Source organism: Crinia signifera, chromosome 11, assembly GCF_055691185.1.
Source record: "Crinia signifera chromosome 11, ASM5569118v1, whole genome shotgun sequence".
NCBI lineage: Eukaryota > Metazoa > Chordata > Amphibia > Anura > Myobatrachidae > Crinia > Crinia signifera.
The window spans coordinates 55,893,452-55,920,572 of NC_139227.1; the positions used below are offsets into that span (position 1 = coordinate 55,893,452).

Here is a 27,121-nt window from a genome sequence, read left to right on the forward strand (position 1 = left end):
ATCTGTCCCACCTGTTGAAATGCCTGTTGCACCGGGCGCTGGACCCCCAACTTCTTCCAGTATTGGGGGCCACTCTCCTGGAACAAAATCCTTCAGGACATTCATACCGACGATCACCGGCCCATGGCTGAGCCCCTTACCTTTAACCACCAGGATTCCTTTCTTCCCCACTTTCTGACCACAAATCTCTATCTCCATCCAGACCACCCCCACGACCGGGATAGGAAGGTTATTGGCAGCCGTGAGGGTAACCCAGCTTTCAAACACTGCCTCCTTCAAGTGGGAATAATGTTCCAGAAAGCAGTCCTCCGACATGGTGGTCACCTGAGAGCCGGTGTCCAACAGGCATTTCTGTTCCTTTTCTGCAAAACATCCTACTACAACAGGACACACTCCCACTAGGTCAGCTGAATCCACGATAGCTGCCTCTCCGCCCATCTCCCCCGCGGGTGGTCCCGTGACCGCGAGGGACTCTAGTTTAAAGGAGGGCCCCGGTCTGCCCCGCACTCCCGGGCGAAATGTCCGAAGCGACCACAGCTATAACATCGGGGGCCTCTGTTCTCTCTAGGCCCGGGCACCACTGTTGCTGCCCTCTCGTGATCCCCCTTGCATGCGCCGGGGAGCACGGTCTTCCGAACTTCCATGACCCCTATGTCGATGAACTTCCTCCCGCAACTGGGAGATCTCTTCTCTAATTTCTAATGTGACTTTCGAGAAGGCCTCCTTCAAATCCTTGATGCATGATTCAAGGGGGTGGGGCTCTTCCCGAACGACTAGGGCCGATACGGGCGTCAGACACTGTGGGGCCATAGCATAGGGGCCAAAGTTGGCATCCCGGTCTCGGGCGATGGCCTCAACTTGGGTCTGGTGAAACGTAAGCGCTTTGTTGTCGGAAATTTTGTCCAATAAAATCTGCCGCAGTGGAACACTCCGTAATCCCAGTGCGAACTGATCCCGTAATACGATGCTGGGATTGGCCAGTTTGCCCAAACATTCCGGGTCACGACGACAAATTTCCCCCAGCATTTCTTGCAGGGCATTGGCAAACTGCGGGATAGATTCGTCCTCCCTCTGCACACGCGTAAACAATCGCTGTCGCAGGTTCCCGCCGGGGGAAGTATTGCCATAGATTCCGTCGAGTATCTCAAACACGTTTTCCAAGGTATCCCGGTCATCCTCGGCGACAAGGATGACGGACCGCCAGGCCTCTCCGTCTAAGGCATTCACTGCAAGTTGATGCTGGAACTCCTCCGGCACCTGGTACATCTGGATGATCCCCTCCAGTCTCTTCTTCCCGTCTCCCAGCGGCATATTCCGCCCATCATACCGGGGCACCCTGGACAGGGCAGAGCCGAAGTTAAACTTTCGGCCTCCTTTCGGAGAAGTTTCCTCTGTCTCCGACATCCTGCCGACTACGCCAAATGTGAATTGAGGGAAATTCACTTACTGTTAGGCGAGCTTCTCAACACACGAACGCCAACTGTTCCGGAAGAAGATCCGCCCCAGGGATCCGACGAAGACCGGAGTGACACTAGAGGGGAAAGAGATACCTATAAAACACAGTCGGGCCGTATAGCAAGACGGGGTCACCTACGGACACCCACGGGTGGCTGCGAACTTCGCCGGTTAGGCGAAAGTCATCATCGGCCCAAGGCCTCAGCCACCCTAACTTCACCTATTCGCACTTTCGCACGTAGGTGGTAGATGTGGTTCTCTCACGGGAGAACCACGGACCGGCGCTCAGGGACGAAACAAAACACACAACGCTGAAACTCACCGATGGTATTCCTTGTCACCTTGCTAGAATATCTCTGCACCTGGGGATCAAGCACACAACAACAGCCTCTCTACAAGCCTAACTTAGCTTAACTAGGACTAACCTAACTCTAACTAACAAAACATGCAACGATACAAGCAGGCGACGACAGGAACATAACACACTATAGCAAATATGTGAGTGCGTACACGGTAGTGAAGTGCCGGGGCCTCAAGGGGAACCGGCGGGGTACTCCTAAGCCGGTCACCAACACCTGGGTAGACAGCCGGGTAGACTATCCCAGCCTCAATATACAGGCAGGAGGCCTGACTAATAGGGGACAGGCAGAGGCCTGACTAATAGGGGACAGGCAGGAGGCATAGTTAATAGGGGACAGGCAGGAGGCCTGGTTAATAGGGGACAGGCAGGAGGCCTGATGAGTGGGATCAGGCAGGAGGCCTGATGAGTGGGGTCAGGTACCCAGGGGGGTACACGGGGGCCAGGAGGGCCAAACAACTCAGTGCCCACGGGCCTAGTGCCTGAACACCTGGTGGTCTAGGTGGAAAGACGGATGACAGGTCCTACCTGTCACGCTGGGAGAGGGCACCACAGGGAGCTCTTTCGTTCACCACTCTGGCACCACCCTCCGGTCCTCTGCTGGCTGGTCGGGGCTTCCTCCCTCTTCTCCTACTGCTCTGCTGGCCGCCGCTGTCTTCAGGGCCTCTACCGCCGTCTCTGCTGGATCCCGCCGGCCGCCGCAGTTCTCAATGCTCTGCCGCCGCCTTCTTCTCCTGCTCCGCCGCTTCTGCCTTCTCCTTCCTTCCGGGAGGTCTTCTCTGCTCCCTCGCCGCCGACGAACTGCGCTCCGCCGCGTCTAATATAAGACGCTGGGAGAAGGCGGAGCTATGACGCGGCAAGCCCGGATTGGTTCGCCGCGTCCCGCGCTGATTGGCAGGCTCGTCGCGAGCACTGATTGGCTCGCGAGAGGCGCGCCATTCGAAATACCGGCTGTTGATTGGAGGAACTTGAATCCTCCCGGACTCAAGTTCCTCCAGGCCGCAATCCCGCCGCCGACGCCGCAACGGAAAACCAGCCGGAGGGAGACGGAGGTAAGCCTCCTCCGTCCCCTCCCCAGCACAGGCCCCCGCCGTCTGTCCCCTCACACTTCCATTCTGTCAGGTGAGCCGGCATGCAAAAGCATCGGCTGAGGGTCGGGGGGAAGTGGTACGGCGATCTGCAATATATTTCTTACAGGTATGCCGTACCCCATTACTTGCACCACTGATTTATATTAAAGTATATAAAGTTTACAGTGATTATACATTAATGTATGGTATACATTATTTGACCAGACCTGTTTAACCCTTGAAACTACAGCTACTTTGTCCATTCAAACAAATCTGAAATTGTATCACCCGATTTCTGCCCAAATCCTGGTTGGTCAAAAGAAATTGCAAATGGGTTATATGTAACTGACCCCCCCGTGTGAGTTTCAGGTGTAATATTTTTTGACCAACGCTGTTTAACCCTTGCAGGACACCAGCTACTTATTCAAAATGATGAAATCTGGGACCCATGCCCACTTTAGTGCCCTATTTTAGCCCAAAGCCTTGTTGGTCAAAAGAAATTGCAAGTGGGTCATATGTATGTGACCCCCCTGTGCGGGTTTCAAGTGTAATACTGATGACTAACGCTGTTTAACCATTGCAGGAAACCAGCTACTTATTCAAAATGATGAAATCTGGGACCCATGCCCACTTTAGTGCCCTATTTCTGCCAAATCCTTGTTGGTCAAAAGAAATTGCAAGTGGGTCATATGTACATGACTCCCCTGTTTCTTGTGTCAAATTTGTGGTCCAACACTCATTAACCCTTGTAAAAGTGATTGTCCTGAATAAGAAGCTGGAGCTTGAATAAGAAGTGAATACGAAGCTGGCCGAATAAGAAGCCAACTTCAGCCTCGTGAACGTGAAGTCCAGAAACAAAGCATTGAGTCCCTCCTCGAGAGAGAGTATGCATCGATGGTAGTAGTTTTATCAATTTAATATTTATAGCGGCATTTCGATTATTACCGCCATCGCATGGTAAACAATTGATAATGTTGCGATGGTGGGCCGACCCTAGCCGGCCAGGGCAGGCTGCAGAAGTCTCATGTGATCACACTGTGATACATTGCCGCCATGTGGGCAGTAGGACATCGCGGTCTCCATGGGAACGTGCGGCCGGCTTGGCGTCTTTGCGTGCTGACGACACCTTCGCTTAGCGTGCTGTAACCTTGACAACTATGGCCGCGACTGGGGAGGCCGATGCGGAGAGTGTAAGAACCGAGTCTCAGGCCGGGGATGAGCTGTATCTGTATGTGTCCGAGCTGAGCACCGAGCAGCTGGAGGCGCTCACCCGGGACATCAGGTACCCGCTACACACGGATAATGTCCTGTCTGGGGTAACATATGTGCGATTCCCCAGAATATGATTGTCTATGTATGAGGGGATGTATGGGTTATATACATATGTATGAGGGGCTATATGGATCTATGAGGTGAGGAGAGGGGTATTTGGATCTATATGAGGTGAGGCGAGGCGAAGAGGGGTATATGAATCTACATGACGTGAGTGTGTGTGTTTATGTGTGTGTGTGGGGGAGTATGAATCTATATGATGTGAGCAGGTCATACTTGCCTACCTGACCCTCTCCATGCGGGAGAAACTGCTCTGTTTCTGGACTTCCCTGGTAATGTATGATTGCCATCACCTGTGGGGAGCTAGGTAAAGGTGTTTCACCACAGGTGATGACAATCATACATTACCAGGGAAGTCCAGGAACATAGCATTTTCTCCCGCATCGAGAGGGTCAGGTAGGCAAGTATGGAGCAGGTGGGGGGGTGGTATATGAATCTATATGACGTGAGCAGGGGAGGGGTATATGAATTTATATGAGGTGAGCAGGGGAGGGGTCTATGAATCAATATGAGGTGAGCAGGGGAGGGGTCTAAGTATCTATATGAGGTGAGCAGGGGAGGGGTATTTGATTATATATGAGGTGAGCAGGGGAGGGGGATATGAGTGTGTGTGTGCAGAGCATTGTGTCCCTCATGGAATTGGTCATGGTGGGAGGTATGAAGTGGGTATATGGGGGAAGGGGGGTGATTATACATTAAAGGGAAGTCCAGGAGCAGAGCATTGTGTCCTCATGGAATGGGTCATGATGGGAGGTATGGAGTGGGTGTATGGGGGGAAGGGGTGGGGAGATTATACATTATAGGGAAGTCCAGGAGCAGAGCATTGTGTCCCTCATGGAATGGGTCAGGGTGGGAGGTATGGAGTGGGTGTTTGGGGGGAAGGGGGGTGATCACACATTATAGGGAAGTCTAGGAGCAGAGCATTGTATCCCTCATGGAATGGGTCATGGTGGAAGGTACAGAGTGGGTGTATGGGGGAAGGGAGTGATTATACATTATAGGGTAGTCCAGGAGCAGAGCATTGTCTCTGTCATGGAATGGGTCATGGTTGGAGGTACGGAGTGGGCTCATACGGGCCATGGGGGTGGGATACATGAATCTATGTAGACACCGCAAACAATCTGGGGGTGGAGTAATGCATGGTCATGTGACCACCATGCTCTGATCTCTTGCAGCAATGCAGTGTCCACCCTCAGGGCAGAGACAGAGATGTTTGAGAAGTTTTATAACCGCTTGGACCCCAAGGACCTGGCGCCGGTTGCTGTGTCTGAGCCATCTGCTTCCACTCTGGACTTCAACCAGGTATACAGTATAGGTCTCATACGTGGCCTATGCACAGGAGCACTTCCATGTACTCACACGACCTGGTTACTGCAAGTTACATGTCTGTGCTCTGACCCACTTGCGGAGCAGAACCTTTTTTGGAACATCGGTGTGCAAAGTGCTGCAATGTTGTATTGTGTGTGTGTGTGTCAGAGCTGGATTAAGCCTTCGGTGGGCTCTGGGTACTTTAGAAAGGGGGGGCCCCCTCCTTGTCATATATATATATATATATATATATATATATATATATATATATATACTTGTATGTATGTATACATATATATATATATATATATTTATATATATATGTATGTATGTGTGTGTATATGTATATATGTGTGTGTATATATATATATATATATATATATATATACAGAAGTACCAACACACTCGCCATTCCTAGGAATGGGGTGTGGCCTAGCATCGATCTGCTGTGTTGGACCACCGTGAGTGTAACCTCTCCACCATTGTGTTAATCACAAAATCCATGCTGTGAAACACTGCGGTTGTGTCAACCGTCAGTAAGGGTACGTTACCCATTGCTTTTATGCTTGTCAAAAGCCATTTTATTACAATAAATTTTCAAACGATATTGCACTATGGAGCGCTCCTTTTCTTGTTGTTTCTATATATATATATATAGAGCAGGGGCCAGGCACTCCCAACGAAGAAATAGCTGTAGCCGGTGCCTTCACAAGAAGGTAATACAGGGAGCAAAGGTGCGGCACTCTCGGCGTAATAAAGAGGCAGGAGACAGTTCCTTTACATCAACGTTTCAATTTCATTTACGAAATTTTCATCAGGATAAACATAACATACAGAACATACCTTATATAACATATCACCACCATGTGAATGAGGCCAGCTCGTACAACACCGGTGTTGTACGAGCTGGCCTCATTCACATGGTGGTGATATGTTATATAAGGTATGTTCTGTATGTTATGTTTATCCTGATGAAAATTTCGTAAATGAAATTGAAACGTTGATGTAAAGGAACTGTCTCCTGCCTCTTTATTACGCCGAGAGTGCCGCACCTTTGCTCCCTGTGCCTGTGCAAAAGGACGCGAACGGCCTGTAAAATAGCAGATTTGGTGCACGCACCCGCAGAGACTTCAAATAAGCTTCAGAGACTCAAATAGCTGTCAAACGTTTTCGATGCTTTATTGCATCGTCATCAGGATAACGAGTGTTGCACATTACAAGAATATATATAGACAGACAAACATTGAACTCACCCCCCGTGCACCCGGTCACCAGCTTCCGGTCAGGTCCAGCACGCCCAGGCGATGACGCGATCAACCAGCTCCGGTTGCTAGGACAACATGATGCCAGCGCTGCGGCTGTGTCTAGTCGCCTACTTCCTGCTGCGTCATCATCTCATCCAGCTAATAGACGCGCACCACCCGCCCGGTAACCATGGAGACCTACAATAAACAAAAATACGTGTGTTGAAAAAAATACAATAAACAAGGTAAAAACTGAAGATCTGTGCAATCGGAAAACATGCATGATATCAAAAAAGACACAGCCGCAGCGCTGGCATCATGTTGTCCTAGCAACCGGAGCTGGTTGATCGCGTCATCGCCTGGGCGTGCTGGACCTGACCGGAAGCTGATGACCGGGTGCACGGGGGGTGAGTTCAATGTTTGTCTGTCTATATATATTCTTGTAATGTGCAACACTCGTTATCCTGATGAGCTTATTTGAAGTCTCTGTGGGTGCGTGCACCAAATCTGTTATATATATATATATATATATATATATATATATATATATATATATATATATATATATATATGCTGTGGAGGCTGGCACTCCTTTTGCTTAAATCTAGTCAGTGCCTGATGCCTTCCACAAATGGCGTGGTCCCACAAGGGGATAGTCCTTGTAATGTAGAAATAAATGGCGTCACTCCAGGTACTTTCAGTCAAAACTTTTTATATGTGAAGAAAAGTCAACACCAATCAGCATCCCCATCCGATATGTACTCACCTGTCTGACGACACATGTCATCTATTTACTATATTGTCCCTGTCATTTACACTACGTGGGCAAGACCATCCGCACTATTCGTGACAGGATGGCCTTGCATCGTTCGGCTATCTCCAATGCCATCAAATCCAAGACAGCGGACCAGCCAGTGGCTCGCCACTTCTTGGAAGCGGGCCATTCCATCAGTGACCTTAAATTCATCCTCATTGACCATGTCCCCCCCTTCCGCAGAGGGGGTGACAGAGACGGGGCATTGCTCAAAATGGAGGCACGATGGATTTATAGGCTGCAGACCAGCAAACTACTGGGGCTGAATGAGCGATTTAACTGGAGTGTGCTATATTAATTTACTTGTACTCTGACAGGAGTCCGATCGGGTGTTGCACAGTTTCTGCATTGCCTCACCAGTGCTTCATGCTTGCTCATATGCCGTAGCTATGCAGTTTTGCAGCATAGTATTTTGTACAGATGTTTAATGTAATATGTTTTCTCTCCCGTCACAATGTAATCTGCGGGATGACGTCCGGCGGCTGGGGACGTCGGCTTCATGCGTCTCCCGGGCAACGGGAGCAGGAAGTTGACGTCAGCACTCTGGGACTCCCCAGTGATGGGAGCGTAACGGCGTGCACCCGGCCGACGGGCGGACCGTGTCAGGTAAGCGCTCATTTAAGCAGTGTATGTTTTGTTGTTCATTTGATTTAACCTACATGTCTGGTCTTGAGAAAAATGTCCAAGTGACATTGAAACGTCGACTTCTTTGACATGTTGGTGTTGACTTTTCTTCACATTTAAAAAGTTTTGACTGAAAGTCCCTGGAGTGATACCATTTATTTCTCTTTCAATGGTCCTGGTGACACAGCTCAACACTGGGATGTAGGAGGGTCCGAAGGAGCCAGGCACCTATCCTAAAGTTTTCAGAGGGTAGGCTCCTCCCCTACTGCATCCCGGACTCTTCAGTTCATGTTAGGTGCCCACTGGAGTGGGTGCTATTCTAAAGGGCTGCAGGAGCAGCTGAAGAAATAGAGTAGTTAGGGGAATTTTATTATTTTATTAATTTTACTCTAGCTAGGTAGGCACAGTGTGAGGATTCTCCTAGTGAATCCTCACACTGCTAGCGCAGCAGGAGCTGACAGAAGCGCGTCCTATCAGCTCACTGTGCACAAGGGAGACGCTGTCTGGCCTCCCTGTGCAGCGCTTACAGCTTCTGTTAAGAAGCTGCCTGGGCTCCGGGGCGTCCTGAAACCGGCTTCACGCTTAGGTGGGGATCATGGGGGACAGGCGCTCCGTGATGGCGGCGGCCATTTTCTGCGGAGCTTACACGCTGAGCTCCTGTATGAGAGGACAGCAGTGTTGTTACAGGCATGTTCCAAGTGGTCCCCAGCCGAGGGGGAGATACTGGAACTAGGAAATCCTACCAAGGGAGCGGCTGACTGGGGGTGGTTGGCGCCAAAAGTCACGGACCCCGCAGCAGCAGGGACTTTGGTCTCTTCCCTCACTCTGTTTTTGGCGCCTTTCAGTACGCTTGCAGTGGAGCTGAGCTGGCTTACAGATCCTGGCAGAGTGTTTGGATTTCCTGGGCATCGTTTCCCCGCATCTGAAACCGACAGACAGCTAAGTGACTAAGTGGTTTAATGCACTATTAAACCTGTATAATCGCTTTTGTACATTGTATGCACTGTGTAGTTCACTTTTCATCATGTCTGAGCAACATGCTGTGGTTTTGGGGGAGGGAGCCCTTATTGCACTGAGCGCTTGTAATGTGTGTACACAAAAATTCGTCCCTGAGCAGATGGCCAAGGGGGGCTTATGTAATACTTGCGCTGCTGTGAGACCCATGGGGAGTGAACCTCAGAGGGCAGAGCAGATTGAACCTGCGTGGGCTAGTGCCCTGGGCAGGTCAGTGAACGCTTTGGTGCAGTCACTCTGGACAGACAGAGTGATGTCTTGGTAGAATCCCAGAGACCTATGCCATCATCTCAGCAGTCCTCTGGCTCCTTGCCTCTTACCCAGGCAGATCCTGCCTTTATTCAGGTGATGCAGGATACTGCAAGGGGGATCAACAGGTTTAGTGAAATACTAGACAAGATTGATGTTGATGTTGCAGGGACCCCTAAAAGGTCTTATGCTATGCCTGTATTGGTAGATGAAGAGGAGGGAGCGTATACTGACATCCCCTGGGATCAGGGTGATGATTTGGAAGATGCCTCTTCTGCAGGGGTAGAGGATCTTATTATAGCTGTGAAACAGGCTTTGAAACTTTCAGTGGAGGATAAGACTCCTGCTAAAGGTGTGTTTAAGCGACAGCGTAAGGAGGCTGTTACTTTTCCTTCAGATGAAGGTTTACAGGAATTGTTGGAAGGGGCGTGGAAAACCCCTGATAAGAGGCTGCAGATGCCTAAGAGATTCCTTAGTCTGTACCCCATGCCAGAGTCTCATGCGGAGCTCTGGGAGAGTGCCAGTTGTGGATGCCTCAGTGGCACGTTTGTCTAAGGCTACTGTATTACCAGTACAAGGCGGTGCAGCTTTCAAAGAGTGGACAAAAAGCTGGAGGGTAACCTCAAGGCTATATTTGAAGGGGTGGGATTCACCCTACGTCCTCTTATTGCTTCAGCCTGGGTCTCTAAGGCCATGATTGAGTGGGCTAATGATTTATGCACCATGCTACAGGCTGACTCTGGTGTATTGCTGCTGGCGGAGAAGCTTAAGGCTGCTGCAGAGTATGTGTCCACAGTTTCTATTAATGCCAGGAGAGTGCTCTGGCTTAAGGCCTGGGAAGCAGACAATGAGTCTAAGAAGGCCTTAGAAACTTTAGCTTTCAAAGGAAAGTTATTATTTGGATCAGAATTAGAGGAGATCATTAAACAGGCCACGGGCGGCAAAAGTACATTTCTGCCGGCTCCCACGGCTAAGCAGACATCCAGATTTTTTGCCTTTAGGCCGTCCTTTCGGCCCTCCCCTAGAGGTGGTGCGTCCTTTCGAGGACAGTCTTTCAGGGGAAAGTTTCAGTCTTCCAGGGGCAAGGCCCCGAAGTCTAAGTTTGGCTCCTTTCACAAGAAGCCTGTCTCCAAAGGAGAGGACAAACCCTCCGCATGACTGTCAGGGGATTTGCCCGGCAGTGATAAAGGTGGGGGGGCGTCTATCTCAGTTCAGGGACGCATGGGCTTCTCTAGACCAGGATGTCTGGGTGTTAGACATTATAGCCCAGGGCTACAAAATCCCTTTCAGAGGTCTTCCTCCGAGAAGATTTATCCCCACGTCTTTGCCAAAGGAAGCTCGGCTCCGTACGGCTCTTGTGAGTGCAGCTCACTCTCTATTAGAGAAGGGGGTGGTAACTCCGGTTCCCAGGGCAGAGTGGAAGAAAGGCTTTTATTCCACTCTGTTTCTGGTGCCCAAACCAGACGGGTCTTTCAGACCAATACTAAATTTGAAGTCTCTAAATGTCCATTTATGGGTAGACCATTTCAAAATGGAGTCTCTACGGTCAGTGCTCCTAAGCCTGGACCAGGGAGGATTTTTGGCGTCCATGGATGTCCAGGACGCATATCTTCATGTTCCTATACACCCAGAACATCAGGCTCTGTTGAGATTTGCAATAGGAGACCTGCATTTACAGTTCCAAGCGTTGCCCTTTGGTCTGGCCATTGCGCCAAGGGTATTCACAAAAATAATGTCGGTGATGGCGGCTGTGCTGCGGCTCAGGGGAATCACAGTGATACCTTATTTGGACGACCTGCTGTTCAAAGCAGAGTCAGCAGCCATGTTACAAAGTCAGTTGGCAGAAGCCATCAGTTTTTTGCAGGCTCACGGCTGGATTTTAAACTTACAAAAATCTCAGTTGATACCGTCACAGAGGCTCCAATTCTTGGGAGTCATTCTGGATACCCATCTCCATCGGGTATTTCTCCCGGAGGCAAAGGCCAGGGATCTGGTCGCCTTAGTCCAGGAGATTCTCAGCGCTCGGAGCATTTCAGTATGGAGGTGCCTCAAGCTGCTGGGGAAAATGGTGGCGTCGTTCGAGACGCTGCAGTTTGCCAGGTTCCACTCTCGGGTGTTCCAATGGAACATCTTGACGGCTTGGTCAGGAAACACACAGACCATGAAGTCGGAGCTGATAGTGCTGTCTTCGGACACTCGAGACTCCTTGAAATGGTGGACAGAAGTGGATTCCCTCCAGTGGGGTCGGTCATTGCAGACCTGGAACTGGCTGGTAGTAACTACCGACGCCAGCCTCAGGGGCTGGGGGGCAGTAGTCTTAGACCTCAGGCTGCAGGGCTTGTGGACTGCAGAGGAGTCGGCTCTACCGATCAACATATTGGAGCTGAGGGCTGTCTGGAAAGTGATTTCCTTGGCTGGAGACAGGTTACAGAACCTCCCTTTAAGGATTCAGACTGACAATGCCACAGCTGTGGCGTATCTGAATCACCATGGAGGTACACGCAGCAAACTGGCCATGTGGGAGGTGTCCAGAATCTTCCTGTGGGCGGAACAGAATGTTCCAGCTGTATCAGCTATATTCATACCAGGAGTGGAGAATATAGAGGCCGACTTCCTGAGCAGGGAGGAGCTCAAGGAAGGGGAATGGAGCTTAAACCCTCAAGTGTTTCAGCAGATCACCTTGAAGTGGGGAACTCCGGATGTGGACCTGATGGCATCCAGGTTCAACCATCAGGTGCCCAGGTTCTATGCCAGAACGAGGGATCCACTAGCGGAGGCGGTGGATGCCATGACTATCCCCTGGGAGGGGAATCTCCTTTATACTTTTCCACCAGTACCAATGCTGGCGAGACTATTAAAGAAAATACAGGCTCAGGCGATTCCGGTGATCTTGGTGGCCCCAGATTGGCCAAGGAGGTCCTGGTACTCGAGGCTTCAGAGGTTGTCTGTGGACTCGTGGCGTCTACCTCTGAGGCCAGACCTTCTAAAACAAGGCCCATTCAATCACCTGGATTCAGCTCGATTAATTTTGACGGCCTGGCTATTGAGACCGCCATTTTGAGAAATAAAGGTTTTTCTGACGCAGTGGTTCACACTATGATTAAAGCCAGGAAGTCTGTATCCTCGGCAAATTATTATAGAGTCTGGAAAACTTACATTCGATGGTGTGAGAGACGGAAGTCACACACATCTCGTTTTAAGTTATCAAAAATGATGGAATTTTTACAAGATGGTTTCTCATCAGGACTAAGCCTTCAGTCATTGAAAGTACAGATCTCGGCCTTGTCCATCTATTTCCAGAAAAGGATAGCCATTTTACCGGAAATTCAGACTTTTCTACAGGGGGTATCTCGGTTGAAACCTCCATACAAACAACCAGTAGCGCCTTGGGATTTGTCGCTGGTTTTGGAATGCCTTCAGAAGGCACCCTTTGAACCTTTGAGGTCGGCGGACCTTAAGTTTCTCACATGGAAGCTGGTGTTCTTGTTGGCAGTGGCATCAGCTAAGAGAGTATCAGAGTTAGGAGCTTTGTCATGCAAATCTCCTTTCTTGATTTTTCATGACGACAGGGAGGTTCTTCGGACAGTGCCTCAGTTTTTGCCGAAGGTAGTCTCTGCCTTTCATCTAAATCAGGAGATAATTCTACCTGTGTTTCAACCCCCAGAGGGTTCTAGAAAAAGGGACAAATTGAGGAATTTGGATGTTGTGCGTGCTTTACGCATTTATGTGGACAGAGTTAAGAGTCAGAAAGACTGACACCTTGTTGGTGTTGTATGACATACACAAAGTTGGTTGGCCTGCATCTAAGCAGACTATTGCTAGGTGGTTGCGGTCTGTGATGGCATTTGCATACACCAAAGTGGGAAGGCCTGTGCCGGCCAGAATAAATGCGCATACCACCAAGTCAGTTGCCACCTCTTGGGCGGTTCGACATAGGGCAACAGCTGAGCAGGTTTGCAGGGCTGCCACTTGGTCATCTGTTCATACCTTTGCCAAATTCTATAGATTCCATGAGTTCACGTCGGAGGACGCATCATTCGGGCTAGCAGTGCTGAGAGCTGCAGACCTGAGCGTACCCACCCAAAGGACCGGCTCTGGAACGTCCCAGTGTTGAGCTGTGTCACCAGGACCATTGAAAGAGAAAAAGGGATTTTTGTAAGAACTTACCGTTCGAATCCCTTTCTCTGATATGGTCCTGGTGGCACAGCGATCCCTCCCTTACGCTCAGTAAGTATGCCAGTGTTCATGATGTTCATGTTAAATTGGTTAAAGAAACAGTTATTGTTTTAAAAAAAATGTGCATATAATATGTGCAGGCGTTTGTACTGAGTTAATGTATTCCAGTGGCTTTGAAAGATTGAACTGAAGAGTCCGGGATGCAGTTGGGGAGGAGCCTACCCTCTGAAAACTTTAGGATAGGTGCCTGGCTTCTTCGGACCCTCCTACATCCCAGTGTTGAGCTCTGTCACCAGGACCATATCAGAGAAAGGGATTTGAACGGTAAGTTCTTACAAAAATCCCTTTTTCTACTTGTCCATTATCTTTTGGATGGCACCCGGGGCACCTCGCAATTATTAAAGGAGTGCCGGCTCGAACACAGCTATATATATATATATACTTGGTGGTGGATCCTCAGCAGAGTAATGCACCGCACGGCACTACAGTAGGTGAAAAAAGTTCAATTTATTTGTGCAAAAGTTTCGGAGCTTAACGCTCCTTCGTCAGGCTTACAGCAGAAAAACCAAGACTGACTTACTCTGCTGAGGATCCACCACCAAGTCTATTAGATTTTTGCAAGGGCACCCGGAGTGCCGGATCTACAAACCCATATATATATATATATATATATATATATATATATATATATATATATATATATATATATATATATCTCTATCCAAGATGATCAAACAAGCAGCGGCACTCTGAGGTCTTGTGAAAAATTCTGTATTTGAGGCATTAACAAATAATGGAGCACAGCATTATTTGTTAATGCCTTAAATACTGAATTTTTCACAAGATCTCAGAGTGCCGCTGCTTGTTTGATCATCTGGGATACCCATTTAGGTACTTGTTTCCTAGCACGGCGCCGGTCGTGGGTCATCATATACCTTAAGTTAAGGTATGCGATGGATGCGACTGACGCGATTTTAGGGTTAATTTTAGCCTTTTCCCCGACAATTAAAAAATCACGTCCATTGCATGCCTTAACTTAAGGTATGCGATGTGACCGACACGATTTAATATTGAATGCATTGTATTCAATGTTAAATTCCTATCTAAAATCGGGTCCATTGTATGCCATTATAATGGCATACAATGCGACCGATGCGATGGATTTTTGATTGTATACCCACCCTGATGGGTAATTTGTATGTAAAATGCCCCCCCCCCCATCGTTAACGCCACCCCACGATGAACGCCAACCCGAAGCATGGCGAGCAGCGGCGATACATGTCCTCCGACCTTTTCATACACCCACTATCCACGTCGGCGTCGAGTTGATTTTATATAGTGTGGCAAGCGCAGTGAGCCACTGAGCCCGAAGCGTAGCAAGCCCCGCGAAGGGACGCGTAATACCTGTGAAGTTATGCGCGTCCCCACGCGGGGCTCGCTGCGCTCGCCACGCTTCGGGCGCCACGCTTCGGGCTTGGTGGCTCGCTGCACTCACCACACTATATAAAATCAACTCCTCGCCGACGTGGATAGTGGGGGTATGAAAAGGTCGGAGGACGCGTACCGCTGCGCTCGCCACGCTTTGGGTTCGCGTTTATCGTGGGGTGGCTTTAACAATGGGGGGGGGGGGGCATTTGACCCATCAGGGTGGGGATACAATGAAAATTGGGGTCTGGGGGGCATTTAACATTGGGGCCAATGTAAAATCGTGTCTCAGGGACCATTTTACATTAGTTCCAATGTCAAAATCGCGTCCATCGCATGCGATTTTGTTGCATGTGATGCGATCAACGTGATTTTTTATGTCCCGATGGACACAAATTTCATCGCTGGCGCTGTGCTAGGAAACAAGTTCCCCCATTTATTCCGGAGGGCATATATATATAATTAGTCCACGGTTCCCACACTTGTCTGTGTAGGATGTGAGACACTCGCCAGAATAACAAGTATTTAAACTTTGTTATAAATTCATCAGGGTTATGGATTTTATTCCAATGATAGGATTGTGCTGCATTAATCTCTTTCCATATGCCCCAACATGTGCAAATGGCTGGACTTCATTAGGAGACTTCATGGCTAGACTTCATCTCTCCTGACGAAGTCCAGCCATTTGCACATGGCTTAAGAGACAAAACACGTTGAGAGCAACCTGTTTACTACTCCAGCACCTTATATTCATGTAAGCTTATGTTGCACTTTAAATAAACACCATTAATTTTAATGGGAGTTTTTTCCTTCTTTACTTGATACTATTGGGCATATGCCCCTGACTGCCTTTGAAACTTGTGGGAGACATCCATGAGGAGTCCAAACTATCCGGGTAGGATCCTGGCAATCGCAAGATCAAAGCCACAAAGGTTATTTGATGAGCATGTTATCCACTTACACACGGTACTCACAATATATTTTCCGCAAGCATGTGAACACTAAAATATTACACTAGCGAGCGCTGTTTCTCACTCCTCTTCCTAGCAAAAAATTATTGAGACAATATAACAAACGTTTCAACAGGACAACCAAGCAGCCACCCATTACACGGGGTTTTATAAGTGCGTGGAAGAATAATCTATCCAAAAAAGAATATACGTTCTTCACTGACTTTAATAAGGATCTAAGACCCAGTGGTTGGAAGCGCAAATAACAGTACCCCCCACTTGAGATATATATATATATATATATATATATATATATATATATATATATATATATATATATATATATATATATATATATATATATATATATATATAGAGCAGGGTATGATATTAATCCAATAACGGAATCTGCTGCGCTATATAAGAAACTGTAAATAAATAAGGGCACTTACCAAGGTCTCATCATGAAAGATTTATTCTGGGTACATTACCAGTCAAACAAAGTGTAGGTCTACGTTTCGGCCACCAGGGGGCCTTTCTCAAGACAAGTCAGCAGTGGACGTCTGCACAGCACAAGAGTCTGACTCTTGTGCTGTGCAGCCTTGGATCTGGGCACAAGTGACACTAGGGCACAAGGGGGAGAGATGACACTAGGACACATAACAGGGCATTGACTATAAATAGGATGCAAGAGAGCATGTATTACACTCACTAGGACACAAGTGTGTGGGTAACAGTAGAACACAATAGGGCACAGGTGACATAAAGGGACATGGGCAACTCTAGTACACAAGAGACCATGGGTGAGAGTAAGCTGTAAGAGGGCACGGGGACACAGACGGCAAAAAACAACACTAAGATGCAAGAGGGCATGTTTCAAGCCCAGAGACCTGGGCTTAAAACATTGGGCATCATCGCATTCCCATAGAAACCTATGGGAGATGCGGCTGGTGCCAGGACAGGAGGATTCACAGCAGGGATCGAAGACTATGAACCCTTGTGATACATTTGGGTGATACTTAATATTTGAGGCTAACCTGTTTTTTTGGGGATATAACTGCAAATATTATATAATTAATGGGCCCACTTTTTTTTACCATGTGAGGTGATGCGTGCTACCGTGCATTGCACAGAACAAAAAGTATGTGCAGCATTCGCGCGCTACTGTAGCACATTGCATTGTGTATGGGCACCCTTAGTTTGTCTGGCTTCTCCACTTTTCCACTTAAATCAATTGGGTAACCTTATGTCACACGTCCTCAGAACCCCACACAGTGCATGTTTTGCAGGTCTCCTCACAGAATCACATGTGAAATAATTTGCTCCACCAGTGATAGGGAATATAGTGTGTAAGCACCACTGGGGCAGGGACTGATGTGACTGATACGCTGTCTGTAATGTGTGTTTACATGTGATAGGGAATATACACATTGTGCTCATAAGTTTAACATAAAATAAGTGTATGGGATCACCCGGGCTAAGCTGGCAAAGTCTAGTAATGTTATTTTCTAAGGCAATTGAAGTATGACATACAAGTGATTAATTAATCATTTAATCTTTATTGACAAAAGTGTGAAACGTCACAAGTAGTATTGTCACATACCCAGACAATCAAGAAACCATGTGTATTGATGTTCTTGTTGTGTGTTTTTGATTGACAGTCAAGACATAACATGTAAAATGACTGATCAACAATCGAAAGAAATTTTAATGAATGCTCCCTACATTTTACATGAAGAGTCCATTAAAAGTTATGTTTTAAGTTAACAATCATGTCATATAATTAATAAATTAAAGAGTGCACCCAAAAAGGCACATTTGTCTTACTGTTTGCCTCTTGCAAACAAACCCCCTTGTATTCAGTGACAATTACTGAATGTGTTGGGCGCACCACCAATCCAAGACTACAAAAATCTATAAAGGTAGTCCAACATATTGGTTCAATAGATGTCTAAGTTAGAATGTTCTAATTGATGGTTGAAGTCTGTGCGGATCCATACACCTCTTTGCCTCCTAAGTTTACATACCCTTGAAGAATTTGTGATTTTCCAGTTTATGCACAGGTTTGTCAGAGAATATGAATGATAACTCACAAACTTTTCTTTCACTCATGGTTAGTGGTTGAGTAAAGCCATTTATTGTCAAACAACAGTGTTTACTCTTTTTAAATCATAATGACAACAGAAACTATCCAAATGACCGTGATCAAAAGTTTACATACCCTGGAGATTTTGGCCTGATAACATGCACACAAGTTGACACAAATGGGTTTGAATTGCTACTAAAGGTAACTACCCTCCCCTGTGATCTGTTTGCTTGTAATCAGTGTGTGTGTGTATAAAAGGTCAGTGAGTTTCTGGTCTCCTGAAAGACCCTTGCATCTGTCATCCAGTGCTGCACTGACGTGTCTGGATTCTGAGTCATGGGGAAAGCAAAAGAATTGTCAAAGGGAAAAGGTAATTAAACTGTATAAAACAGGAAAAGGATATAAAAAGATATCCAAGCAATTGAGAATGCCAATCAGCAGTGTACAAACTCTAATTAAAAAGTGAAAAATCAGTAAGCACCACTGGGACAGGGGCTGATGTGACTGATACGCTCTCTGTAATGTGTGTGTACATGTGATAAGGAATTTAGAGAGTAAGCACCACTGGGGCAGGGACTGATATGACTGATACACTCTCTGTAATGTGTGTACATGTGATAGGGAATATAGGGCCTTATTCTGGTTAACTCCTTCTGGCAAATTCCTTCTTAGATGGACAAAATCATGTGCACTGCTGGGGGGCAGATGTAAAATGTGCAGAGATAATTAGATTTGGGTGAGTTATTTTGTTTCTGTGCAGGGTAAATACTGACTGCTTTATTTTTAAACTGCAATATAGATCTCACTTTGAAGTAAAACCCCACCAAATCTAACTCTCTCTGCACAAGTAACATCTGCCCCACCTGAAGTGCACATGGTTTTGTCCATCTAAGAAGGAATTTGCCAGAAAGAGTGAACTAGAATAAGGCCCAATATAACTCACCCAAATCTAATTCTCTCTGCACATTTTACATCTGCCCCCCTGCAGTGCACATGATTTTGTCCATCTAAGAAGGATTTTGTCAGAAAGAGTGAACTAGAATAAGGCCCACAGAGTGTTAGCACCACTGGGGCAGGGACTGATGTGACTGATACACTCTCTGTAATATGTGTGTGTACACGTGATAGGGTATATACAGTGTAAGCACCACTGGGGCTGAAGGGACTGATACGCTCTCTATAATGTGCGTGTGTGTGGCCTGTTATATACATTGTATGGCCTGTGGCATGGACGGGAACAGAAGCTCAGGTACTTTGTGTCAGGTAAGGACTGGTTTCCATGTCAGATGTAACTATAGAAGTGAAGGGTACATTACCCATGATACGTATGTCCCCATCAGAATAGACCCCGGGTCCGCCTTCCATAAGCCTGCTGATACTGTGGATGGACAGGGAAGACTGACGGATACATGCGTCTTTCTCTCTTCTGTTAGATGCGCAGCCGGCGCCGGTCCAAATCCCGCAGTACTATATCTGAGCGTTTGCTGAGTCTGAGTGTGGATCAGAAGTGTGAGCTGGTGCAACGGGAACTGGAGAATTGTACAGAGGAAGCCCAGAGACACTCAGACAACACTGAACGGATCCTGCAGAGTTATAAGGTGTGTTCCTCCCATTACCCAGTGGCCAGGTTTCCCTTACTAGGAGGAATACGCTGCAATACGGAGATGTGAGTTTTCAGAGCCCTGGCCTAGCATACCGGCGTCCTCTGTGGATCAGCCCTGGCCTAGCATACCGGCGTTCTCTGTGGATCAGCCCTGGCCTAGCATACCAGCGTTTTCTGCGGATCAGCCCTGGCCTAGCATACTGGCGTCCTCTGCAGATCAGCCCTGGTCTAGCATACCAGCGTTCTCTGCGGATCAGCCCTGGCCTAGCAAACCGGCGTCCTCTGCAGATCAGCCCTGGCCTAGCATACCGGCATTCTCTGTGGATGGACAGGGAAGACGGACTGATACATGTGTCTTTATTTCTTCTGTGAGATGCGCAGCCGGCACTAGGCTAAATCCAGCAGTACTATATCTGAGCGTTTGCTGAGTCTTGAGTGTGGATCAGAAGTGTGAGCTGGTCCTGCAGATCAACCCTGGCCTAGCATACTGGCGTTCTCTGTGGATCAGCCCTGGCTTAGATTACAGGCGTTCTCTGCGGATCAGCCCTGGCCTAGCATACCGGCGTACTCTGTGGATCAGCTCTGGCCTAGCATACCGGCGTCCTCTGCGGATCAGCCCTGGCCTAGCATACCGGCGTTTTCTGCAGATCAGCCCTGGCCTAGCATACTGGCGTCCTCTGCGGATCAGCCCTGGCCTAGCATATCTGAGCGTTTGCTGAGTCTGAGTGTGGATCAGAAGTGTGAGCTGGTCCTGCAGATCAGCCCTGGCCTAGCATACCGGCATTCTCTGTGGATCAGCCCTGGCTTAGATTACAGGCGTTCTCTGCGGATCAGCCCTGGCCTAGCATACCGGCGTACTCTGCGGATCAGCCCTGGCCTAGCATACCGGCGTTTTCTGTGGATTAACCCAGGGCTGGATTACCAGCGGCCTCTGCAGATCAGGCCTAACACTTATTTTCTCTTTAAATAGGCCACAATGGAGGAAGCTGAAATTCGGAGCTCAGAGATTAGGAAAGCCATGTACGAGTTTGAGCGGGACTTCGTAAGAGTGGCTATGAGCACCAGAAAGAGTGGCGGGGTATCCCCAGAAAAGATCCTTCGCTACATGGAAGAAAAGACTCGAGCAAGAGTGAGTTGTTCTGTACCTCTCTATGGGGCAGATGTACTAAACCTGGTGGGGGGGATGAAGTGGAAGGTGGTAACACACCAGCCAATCAGCTATGTTTTAAAAATGACAGTTGATTGACTGGTGCATTATAGCCTTTCGCTTTATAATTTCACCGGGCTTAATACATCTGTTGAAACTTACATTTTCCTATAGTATACGTCTGTGATGTGTAAATCCCTGATTTTTCCTATCTAGGACAGTTTGGTGGATAAGCTTCGTCTGAAGAATGCATCATTAAAGATTCAGAAGAAGAAACTGCAGATGCAGCTGAAGCAGGTATTACAGGGCTCCCGCTCACCCTTAGCATTGTACAGTCCCGGCATCTGTTCCTTACACACCTGTATCCTATCGGCTTGTGCAACTGATGCAGTTATTACAGGTCCCGCTGACCCTCAGCATTGTACAGTCCCGGCATCTGTTCCTTACCCACCCCGTACCCTGGTTGTCTGTGCAGCTGTAGCAGTTATTACAGTTCTCCCGCTTACCCTCAGCATTCTACAGCCCGGGCATCTGTTCCTTACACACCCTGTATTCTGGCGGCCTCTGCAGCTGATGCAAGTATTACAGGTCTCCTGCTGATCCTCAGCATTGTACACTCTCCGGCATCTGTTCCTTACACACCCTGTATCCTGATGGTCTTTGCAGCTGATGCAGGTATTACAGGTCCCGCTGACCCTCAGCATTGTACAGTTCCGGCATCTGTTCCTTACACACCCTGTATCCTGGTGGCCTGTGCAGCTGATGCAGGTATTACAGTTCTCCAGCTTACCCTCAGCATTCTACAGCCCGGGCATCTGTTCCTTACCCACCGTGTACCCTGGTTGTCTGTGCAGCTGTAGAAGGTATTACAGTTCTCCCGCTGAGCCTAGGCATTGTACAGTCCCCAGCATCTGTTCCTTACACACCCTGTACCATGGCAGCCTGTGCAGTTGATGCAGGTATTACAGGTCTCCCGCTGACCCTCAGCATTGTACAGTCCACAGCATCTGTTCCCTACACACTCTGTACCATGGCGGCCTGTGAACCTGATGCAGGTATTTTCCTGTTGACCCTTTTTATTCCAGGGCCACAAGTTTACAAATGTCAATTGTACAAGTAGCTAGTACTGAACTGAAGTTTGGATTTTTTTGTCATTATTTTTATTGGTTGGTGAGCTTTTGCCCTCCCCCCATATCCTACAACCCCCCCCTCCCACACACCTACCTCATCCTCCCCTTCCTCCACACTTATGCCTGTGGGGCTTAGTGGAATTCAGGTGTATTGCACATACTTTACTCAGTGATGCTGAATGCAGGGAAATTCTTGTTTCTTCCTGTACAGAAGGAGGAGATGGGAGAAGTGCTGAATGAGGTGGATTTCCAGCAGCTGAAGATTGAAAATGCGCAGTTCCTTGAGCGAATCGATGAGCGTAACCAAGATCTACTACAGCTAAAACTGACCACAGCAGACACTCTTCAAGTCCTGAACTCGTACAAGGTGATTGTTTAGCGCTTGCCATATCTGGCACCTTATATCCTGATAGGTCATCCGAGTACTAGGCAGGACCTCATCCACAGCCATACCTAGTGCTCTGTTCTGAGAGGTCATCCGCATACTATGCAGGATCTCATCCACAGCCATACCTGGTGCTCTGTCCTGAGAGGTCATCTGCGTACTAGACAGGACCTCCCTTGTGGGGATCCACGACCCCCATAGAGGGAGAATATAACCTGTGGCGTGCTTCTTTGCCCTCGCCCCCCTGTCGGAGCCCCAGCAGTCGGGATCCTGACTGTCAGGATCCCCACTGTCGGAGCCCTATACCACACCCACAGCTATACCTGGTGCTCTGTCCTGAGACGTCATCCGTGTACTAGGCAGGACCTCATCCACAGCCATACCTGGTTCTCTGTCCTGAGAGGTCATCTGCGTACTAGACAGGACCTCGTCCATATCCATACCTGGTGCTCTGTCCTGAGAGGTTATCGCTGGTGCTCTGTCCAGAGTGGTCATCTGCATACTAGGCAGGACCTCACCCACAGCAATGCCTGGTGCTCTGTCCTGAGAGGTCATCCACATACTAGGCAGGACCTTCTCCACAGCCATACCTGGTGCTCTCTCCTGAAAGGTCATCTGCGTACTAGGCAGGACCTCATTCACACCCATACCTGGTGCTCTGTCCTGAGAGGTCATCTGCGTACTAGACAGGACCTCGTCCATATCCATACCTGGTGCTCTGTCCTGAGAGGTTATCGCTGGTACCTAGTAATCTCAGAACAGAGCACCAGGTATGGCTGTGGATGAGGTCCTTTCTGGTGCTCTGTCCAGAGTGGTCAACTGCATACTAGGCAGGACCTCACCCACAGCCATGCCTGGTGCTCTGTCCTGAGAGGTCATCCACATACTAGGCAGGACCTTCTCCACAGCCATACCTGGTGCTCTCTCCTGAAAGGTCATCCGCGTACTAGGCAGGACCTCATTCACACCCATACCTGGTGCTCTGTCCTGAGAGGTCATCTGTGTACTAGACAGGACCTCGTCCATATCCATACCTGGTGCTCTGTCCTGAGAGGTTATCGCTGGTGCTCTGTCCAGAGTGGTCATCTGCATACTAGGCAGGACCTCACCCACAGCAATGGGTGCCAGATGATGATCCGACAGGGGGGATCCCGACAGTCAGTATCCCGACTGCCGGTGCTCCGACATGGGGAATCCTGACACACCTGTCCACGACCCCCATAGAGGGAGAATATAACCTGTGGCGAGCATAGCGAGCCACCGGGACCGCAAGGGGCTTATTTGCGCTCGATGACAGTGTGGTCTCCCACCGCCCCCATATCTCGGCAGCGTGGTCTCCCCTGTCCCCATATCTTAGCAGCGTGGTCTCCCCGTCCACATATCTCTGCAGCGTGGCCTCTTCCCGTCCCCATATCTCCACAGTGTGGTCTCTCCCTGTCCCCTTATCTCAGCAGCGTGGTCTCTCCCCCGCCACCATATCTCAGCAGCATGGTCTCCCCTGTACCCATATCTCTGCAGCGTGGTCCCCCCCCCCCCCCCCATATCTCAGCAGCATGGTCTCTCCTGTACCCATATCTCCGCAGCATGGACTCTCTCCGTCCCCATATCTCCGCAGCGTGGTCTCTCCCCATCCCCATATCTCAGCAGTGTGGTCTCTTCTGTTGCTCCGCACAGTCCCCTGAGTGATGCAAGGGATATGTGTTCGGGCTGAATGCAGCTATGGCTGTTTCTCTTACATTACAGATTAATATGTTGGTGTATATTGGGAACAACATGTCAGTCACATAGGTCTGCATATTACAGTACATATCCATAGGCATCTGTAGCTGGTGTCTGACCTGTGTAATGGGGGCTCATGCAACTCTGACAGTGATGGCTATGATGTATTGTCTAACAGAAGAAGCTTCAGAATACAATGATAGAGTCCATACATCTGGCCAAAGAGACTTCTGCCAGGAAGGAGATGCTGCAGCGGATCGAGCTGGAAACCCAACAAGTGGAGCAGGTAGGAAGACTGTGTATGTGGACGGAAATGCAAGAGGTCCAGCTGTGCGAAGGCATAGGGGAGCGTGAGAGGTCCGGCTGTGCGCAGACATAGGGGAACGTGAGCGGTCCAGCTGTGCGCAGGCATAGGTGAGCGGTGCGGCTGTGCGCAGGCATAGGGGAGCGTGATCGGTGCGGCTGTGTGCAGGCATAGGGGAGTGTGAGGGGTCCGGCTCTGTGCAGGCATAGTGGAGTGTAAGAGGTCCAGCTGCGTGCAGGCATAGGGGAGCATGAGTGGACTGGCTATAGGTGGCAAGGAAGAAGCATGAGTTGATCCATATAAGTACTGTTGTAGAAGTGCATCATGTTATTGTTGTTTTTGAAAGGAACGGGCAAAGGCTGAAAGTTTACATAAGAAGCTGAGGACTCAGCTGGGTGACTACCATGTCCCAGAGGTTCTGCAGTATGTGCAGGAGAAGATGGAGCAGGAGGAGCTGGAGAAGAATATCCGAGCCTGGGAGAGGAAGGTGGAGATTGCGGAGGTAACAAAGCACAGATGTGACAAGTAGGTGGTCGTGTGCTGCAGTACACAGAACCAGTATGGGGAGAATAGTGGGATCCGGTCAGGACTAGAGCCGACTGTAGTAATGGCTGTACTCCACTGTGACATTATATTAAATAATGCTTGCTCTGTAGTCGCTAATGATGTATTTGTGACCCACAGCTCTTTCTGAGAACGCAGCGCAGGTCCTGGGAGCAGATGAAGGCAGCAGGACAAAAGTTGAGCTATTCCGAGCTGCTGCACCAGCGATGACGGAGCCACAAGATATATACTGCTATCATCCTGGTGTGTCTGCTCATCTGCCCAATAAACAATGTTCTGTGTAGATATTTGTGAGGATCCCGGGTTCATGCGTGCAATTAATGTCGCCTAGCGGTCATTTCCGCATTGAGAAAGGCAGCTTTTACAGCTGTGCACAGCGCTCGGGGTCACACTGTTCTCGGATCACACAGTAAGCACGCAATAGCAAGGTATAATGACACCTCTATTACATAAAGACTAAATCAAACATGTAAACCATAACCACACTATGTACATATATATACAGGTAGCATTACCATTGATCAGAGTTATCACTAGAAAAATGACCACTGTTCCTAGCCAAACAATAGGCCCCTCAGGGAATACTGCTGCAGGATGTTGGTCGCTTGAAGGGCGATGATGTCTGTCTTGCTAACCTCAGCTGCGCGGCCTGTGTAAATTCAGTATTCTCCTGTGAGTAGGGTACACTGGAAAGTCACCCAGCTCCTGCTGGCACATAAGCAGGGGTACTTGCGATATCTCTGGTGGGGGCAATATGCTTGGCTGCGTTCCCACCTACCAGCATCAGACGGACAGGCTTCTCCTGGCAGCCGCCTGTCTCCTCAAGTACTCCCCAAACCTTGTGCGAGACCCAGGTCTGCCAAGAGAAATCCTGGGCCCGGTACAACAATTTCCCAGGGGCCCACTGGAGGGCATTTTTCTCAGGGCTCTATGTTCACAGTGGTCAAATGGAACTTTTAAAGTGGGAGTATGGAAAAATGAAGCCTTTATTTTGCACCTGCCAAAGGCGCGAATGCTCCAGAAAAGAGGTGTGACCAAATATACCCTCTGGGGGTTATTCTTATTCATTCGGTCCCCCGTGCATTTGCATGTGCAGACGTAGGGTGCGTGCACCCACGGTAAACTTTCGGTTTGCCGGGTGCACGCACCCTAAACGGCGTGCGGGGGGCAGAGAAGGGCGGGGGGGCGCTGGGCTGGTCTATTACCATACGGGAACGCCCAGCATTCCATGGGTGTCCCCATGAGAACCCTGGGCATTCTCATGGTAATGAGGCGGTGACACGGGTGGGGGGCTGGCAGCTGCCCGGCCATATCCGACCCGGCGTGCATGCATATGAAAGTCACTTTTATATGCGTGTACCTTCCACAACTTTCGACGGTCAGCAACCATCAAAACATGTGGGAGGTTACCCACATCATACGAATGGATGTTTATGCTAAACATCCATTCACAGCCTGTACAGGCGAACCCCTGCTGCGAGGGGGGATGGGTGGGCGTACATTCGCTGGGTGGGGTTTGGTGGATTTCCAAATCAACCAGAATAACCCCCTCTATACACCACAATAGTAGGATCCCTTATACTATCTAGTACTAGTGCTCCTTACACATTATGCCTCACGGAATGAGCCAAAATACAACATTATGCCACAGGACAGCAGGGACATAGGGACACAGAGGGAGAGGGACTGCAGAGGCCGAGAGAGGGACATAGGGACAGGGACAGAGAGTGATAGGGAAAGCAGAGGCAGAGAAAGGGACAGAGAGGGGCGGTGGGACAGAGAGAGAGGTATGGCAGGGGGAGAGAGAGGGACGGCAGGGGGAGAGAGGGACGGCAGGGGCAGAGAGAGTTACAAGGACAGAGAGTGACAGCAAGGACAGAGAGGGACAAAGAGAGTGATGACAGATTAAGTGACGACAGAGAAATACAGGCAGCAGGGTAAGATGACCTTACCTTAGGCTGTGATCGGCAATGGCCTTGCAAAGGAGGAGGCTGGGTTCAGTGGCGATGGTTTGGAGGTGGAGACTCTGGTCAGCAGCAACATTGTGGAGGAGGCTGTGGTCGGTGGTGGTGTGGAGAAGGAGGTGGTTGGCTTCTGCGGCGGTGCAACGGAGGCTGTGGTCGGAACAGTGAGAGTGACAGTAGAGTCAAGGAGAGTGACAGCA

At 49.0% G+C, this 27,121-nt stretch overlaps 1 protein-coding gene across 3 annotated transcripts; it reads left to right on the forward strand.

The window, feature by feature from the left end:
• Nucleotides 1-3,931: 3,931 nt before the first annotated feature.
• Nucleotides 3,932-25,254, forward strand: CFAP263 (cilia and flagella associated protein 263). 3 transcript variants are annotated; one of them, XM_083165546.1, is made up of 9 exons: nt 3,932-4,165; nt 5,391-5,517; nt 19,539-19,703; nt 20,679-20,837; nt 21,072-21,152; nt 22,197-22,352; nt 24,268-24,375; nt 24,740-24,918; nt 25,078-25,254. In XM_083165546.1, exons 1-9 carry the CDS (start codon nt 4,041-4,043, stop codon nt 25,085-25,087), a joined length of 1,110 nt encoding a protein of 369 aa, XP_083021672.1. In that variant the 5' UTR covers nt 3,932-4,040; the 3' UTR covers nt 25,088-25,254. The 3 variants fall into 3 exon arrangements, with proteins under 3 accessions (XP_083021672.1, XP_083021671.1, XP_083021673.1); XM_083165545.1 differs by having other exon boundaries at nt 3,935-4,165; nt 24,740-24,895; XM_083165547.1 differs by having other exon boundaries at nt 4,024-4,073; nt 24,740-24,895.
• The last annotated feature ends 1,867 nt before the right edge of the window (nt 25,255-27,121 follow it).

Excerpts from the sequence above, each read along its gene's own strand:
- CFAP263 (XM_083165545.1), top strand. The coding sequence starts at position 4,041 with ATGGCCGCGACTGGGGAGGCCGATGCGGAGAGTGTAAGAACCGAGTCT. Across the intron at positions 24,376-24,739 it reads AAACCCAACAAGTGGAGCAG|GAACGGGCAAAGGCTGAAAG; the intron begins GTAGGAAGACTG and ends TGTTTTTGAAAG. Across the intron at positions 24,896-25,077 it reads GGAAGGTGGAGATTGCGGAG|CTCTTTCTGAGAACGCAGCG; the intron begins GTAACAAAGCAC and ends TGTGACCCACAG.